This window comes from Microtus ochrogaster, chromosome 1 (genome assembly GCF_000317375.1).
Source record: "Microtus ochrogaster isolate Prairie Vole_2 chromosome 1, MicOch1.0, whole genome shotgun sequence".
Classification (NCBI taxonomy): Eukaryota; Metazoa; Chordata; class Mammalia; order Rodentia; family Cricetidae; genus Microtus; species Microtus ochrogaster.
Window position 1 is genome coordinate 57641297 of NC_022009.1, and position 4304 is coordinate 57645600.

At 46.5% G+C, this 4304-nt stretch overlaps 1 protein-coding gene across 1 annotated transcript in view; it reads right to left on the bottom strand.

The window, feature by feature from the left end:
* The window catches only part of Brms1l (BRMS1 like transcriptional repressor), a 37082-nt gene extending 33779 nt beyond the window's left edge, over window positions 1–3303 (bottom strand). The window contains exon 1 of the mRNA XM_005343717.3: window positions 3005–3303. Coding sequence (XP_005343774.1) covers window positions 3005–3146 — 142 coding nt within the window. The 5' untranslated portion in view covers window positions 3147–3303. The remainder of the gene's footprint in view (window positions 1–3004) is intronic.
* Window positions 3304–4304: the final 1001 nt, after the last annotated feature.

Here is a 4304-nt window from a genome sequence, read left to right on the forward strand (position 1 = left end):
AAAAAAAAAAAAAAAAAAAAAAAAAAACAAAAAAAAAACTCATCCCTCAACTGGAGAGCTAATCCCACATAAGAGCACGGCCCAAACTGCTCAAGTCCCAAGGTCTGACAGGGAGCAGAAGGGACACGACAGAGACACATGATCACACACACAATATTTGCTCCCTCCAAATTTCCTATTTTCTACATTCTGTAGGAAGTTTCTGTGTCCACAGGACCTGCTCAGTACCGAAGTCTAACAGGAAAACTCTGACAAGTAAAATGCAAAGCACAGTAGATGAAAAACAATCCCAGAAAAAGTGAAAAGACAAAGTGCATCTAAGTAATTTACCTTGCGCTGAAAAAAAAAAATGACTTTTAGTTCAAGTTACTACTATGATCCTTGGGCGGTGGTGACGCACGCCTTTAACCCCAGCACTACTATGATCCTTGTAAATTATGTTCTTTTCTAGAATGAGTTTTTCTTGAACATTTTAAAAACCATGACAATGTAAATACTAGAAGGAAAGAAGTATAATACATTTAATGGGAACCTGGCTCCCATTAAAGCCTAAGAAGAACACAGACCGGAGAGAATGCTCAGGGAATCTGAGCACATAATATTCTTTAGCGGACAAATAAAATCTTATCTTTTTTTATTTTTTTTATTTTTTTGAGACAGGGTTTCTCTGTAGCTTTTGGAGCCTGTCCTAGAACTAGCTCTTATAGACCAGGATGGCCTCGAACTCACAGAGATCCGCCTGCCTCCCAAGTGCTGGGATTAAAGCCGTGAGCCACCACAGCCCGGCCCAAATAAAATCTTTTTAAATACAAACAAACAAGAACACTTAACATGAAAATGTTCCTGGGCTACACTGCACAACCCTGCCCTCTATACCCCACCAGGAAAAGAAAAAAAAAAAAAGAACTAAACAAAAACCGTTCTTCAGATCCAAGAACTGTATTTAGAGTAAAATAATCCCTACTTTATGCTAAATAACTGGTTAATTTTGAAGTCTCGCCTATGTCCCTAGCTAGGCAGAGGATCTCAGAATCCTTCTTCTCATCTCAGGCAGGTTCCAATGTTAGATTTCCACCCGTCAGTACAGGCATTCTTACCTAAGCAGATCATACTCAACCGCGACAGGCTCGGAACACTTTATTTTATATCTTCACCCCAGCATTTATCTTACCATCCAGCTGATGCTCCCCACACCTCTCCTGTATCTGAGTGTTCCTCTTACCTTCGCTCCTAAAGTTGGATTCCTCAATTCCAATTTTTGCCTTCCTTGAAATCTCTCACAGCGACAACGTTCTTTGCCTTTTCAAGCCTCTTGGTCTCCCAACCAAACTGGTTTTCTCATTCCCCTAGAAGCCTTGAACTCTGGCCTTTGCACCTTTTCTCACATTCCTTCCCCTATACGAACTTTCCACCTAACTATCCCAACCCAAAGGCTTCAAAACAAGGCAATACCGCTTGCTCAACTCTGCATGCCGACCACTCAGTTCAGGGAGTCTTTCCTCCGTCTCTGAATTCCCATGGCATTATTTACATTAGGTCGTTTATTTGGCAACTTGTGGAAACTCACAACAGTATTTTTAGACACGTTTATTAACTCTTTGAGACTTGTACAATGTATTTTGAACACATTCACTCCCCTCCCCCAACTGCTCCAGATCCACCCATCTCCCTACTCACACAACTGCAAGTCCTCCACTTTTTCTTCTTTGCAAAACCATGGAGTTCAATTTGCTCTACCCAATCGTTCTTGGGTTGGAACCTGCCCTGGCATGGGCTAACCTACCAAGGCTCATCTCATGTTATTAAAGAAAACTGACTCTCTCTCTCTCCCCCACCCCCCCAAATGCTAACAGCTCCTGAGAGAGTGGTAGAACCTCATGGCCTCCACCCCTTCACACTAGGATTAGGTCTTGTGCATGCTGTCATGAGTGCCATGAGTTTGCACGTTCAACTGCTCTGTTGGGTAAGGAAAATGCCGTTCTTTATCTGAGACAAGATAACATAACTAGATATTTATACCTCAGGCTGAGTGGTGCCCACTACTGAGCAAAAAGTCTTCCTCACAATTATTTACTTTTGGATGGCTGATTTATGCCATTACATTCTTCCGTGGAGGAGCGTACTCTGACAGGCAAGCCTGAAAATTAGTGCGAAGTGATAACACGCTGTCATTAACCTGTCATCAATGCTTCCCTCATAAACACGGTCCAAAACAGGGTTAGGCAAAGAAGCCATTCTCTGTCAGAGAATGAGCCAGAAAAATCACAACTACTACCCGTTTTTGAATGACAATTATTAAAGATTTACAAAACGTATTTGTGCTACTCTACCTCCCCCATCAAAAAACCCATAAAATACAAGTAAAGAAATCAGAAACTGTCTAAAGTTACAAAACTATGAACGCTAGAAAACTGCCCACGTCGTCCTGATTATAAACCCATAAAGATTCGAAACCATCCCTCTGGCTGGTCCCTTTTGGGTCTTGGAAACTTTAGGGACCTACTACGAGCCGGAGAGTTCCCAAGTTAGTCCCCTCCAGAGCACTGATGACAGCACTAGACAGGACGACCTAAAGCAAATGTTAATGAGTTCCAAGCCAGCCAAGGACCGAGTCAAAATCTATCCACAGCCCCGAAACACGCCGACAAGGGTGTGACTAAGTAGGTTGGGGAAAGGGACTTCTCCACGGTCTCCCAGGCTAGCCAGCGGGGCATTCCACTCGCGGATCGGTAGCCCCAGGACACTGTCAGAAGACCCTAGTGCAGGCCCCACCCTTGGCCGGAGCCGCCTCGGGTCGTCACAAGTCAGCGCCCGCCCCGCCGCCCCGGAGCCCGAGCCGGCGGCGCCCCGCAGCTCCCGGGTTGCAGAGGCCGAGCCAGTCCCCGCCCCTTCCCCGTCTCCCCGCCCCGCGCTCGCAGTAGGACGCGCCGCCCGGCGTGAGCACCGCGGCCTGTCGCGCGCCGGTCGCGGGGACCCGGCATCCCTGCCCGGCTGGGTCGCGCACCTGAGCTGTCCCCATCCTCGGAGACCGACGAGCTCTCGGTGTCCTCGTCTTCAGAGCTGCTCCCCTCGTTCTCCGCGTAGTCCACCTCCATCTCATCGTGATGATTCGTCTCCTTCTTATCCCCTCGGGAATGGACCGGCATTTTCCAACCGCGCCGTCGCTTCCCACTCCCTGCTCCCAGCCCGGCCACTGCCGCTTCGGTGAAGGGCGCGCCGAACGCCCCGAATCACCGGCCGCCGAGCTCGCTCCGAAACCCTCGACTCCTCCCCACCCCCTGGCCCGGGCCTCACAACCTAACCCGCAGGCTGTGCGCTCCGAGCTCTGCCATTGGCCAAGGCTGTCCTGGGGTTTGGGGGCGGGGCTTGGCCTTGTAGGAATACGATTGGTTGCCCGTGATTACGGCGCGGCCTTCTGACGTATGTCGGGAATTGTAGTCCTTAAGCTGCAGAGCTTCAGTGGCTGTGGGTTTCTAAGGTCCAGCTAGCTGAATCGCTTCTAACTTAGGACTTCAAGTCCCACAAGGCAGGAAAACTGACATACCAGAACGCAGTTTATAAACTAAACAGAAACAGATTGTGCTGATTTGGTCAGTATTTATCCTTTTCCCGCCAAGTGGTTATCTGATCTCCCTAGCTACGCGAAATGTGAAAAGGTCCTTTGCCTGAAAGGGTCTTTCCCTATGTACTCTGAGCCTGGGGAGCTGCAGAATCGTTTCTTCTACCGTATGAGTACATTTATTGCCGTGAACAAACTATTAAATTGAATTGTATGTATAAGAAAAAAACTTGTACTTTTTAAATTTTCACAAAGAAATTTAATCTTGGAATTTTTACAACCAAAAATACAGAGGGGAAGGTCAAGTTTTATCTTAGTATTTCGATCTAGCATTTTTGCATATATTTGTTTAATGGAAGATGCCACCAGTTGATTTAATTTTAGACTCCAATGAGAAATACCTGTTTGACTTAAAGAGATTTCCTATCTTTTTTTCAAAGACAGGACACATTAAGTACTATGACTGTTGTAACTCATAATAGCTGACCTCTTTAGTGGTAGTGAACTCTCCAACAGGTTGTCTTGTTAAGCTCATTGCACGGATTAGATGAGCTGAATTTTCAGTTCAATAGCCCTGAGGTGGGAGTCAGTATTCTATCCATTTTGTAAACAAGAAAATCATTTCCAGACAAATCTTTTAAGATGGGAGTGGTGGCACAGGCCAGTAACCTCCACTTGGGAAACAGAGGGAGGGTGGTCACAAGTTCAGAATCGTCCTCGGCTACATATTGTCTACCTAAAACCC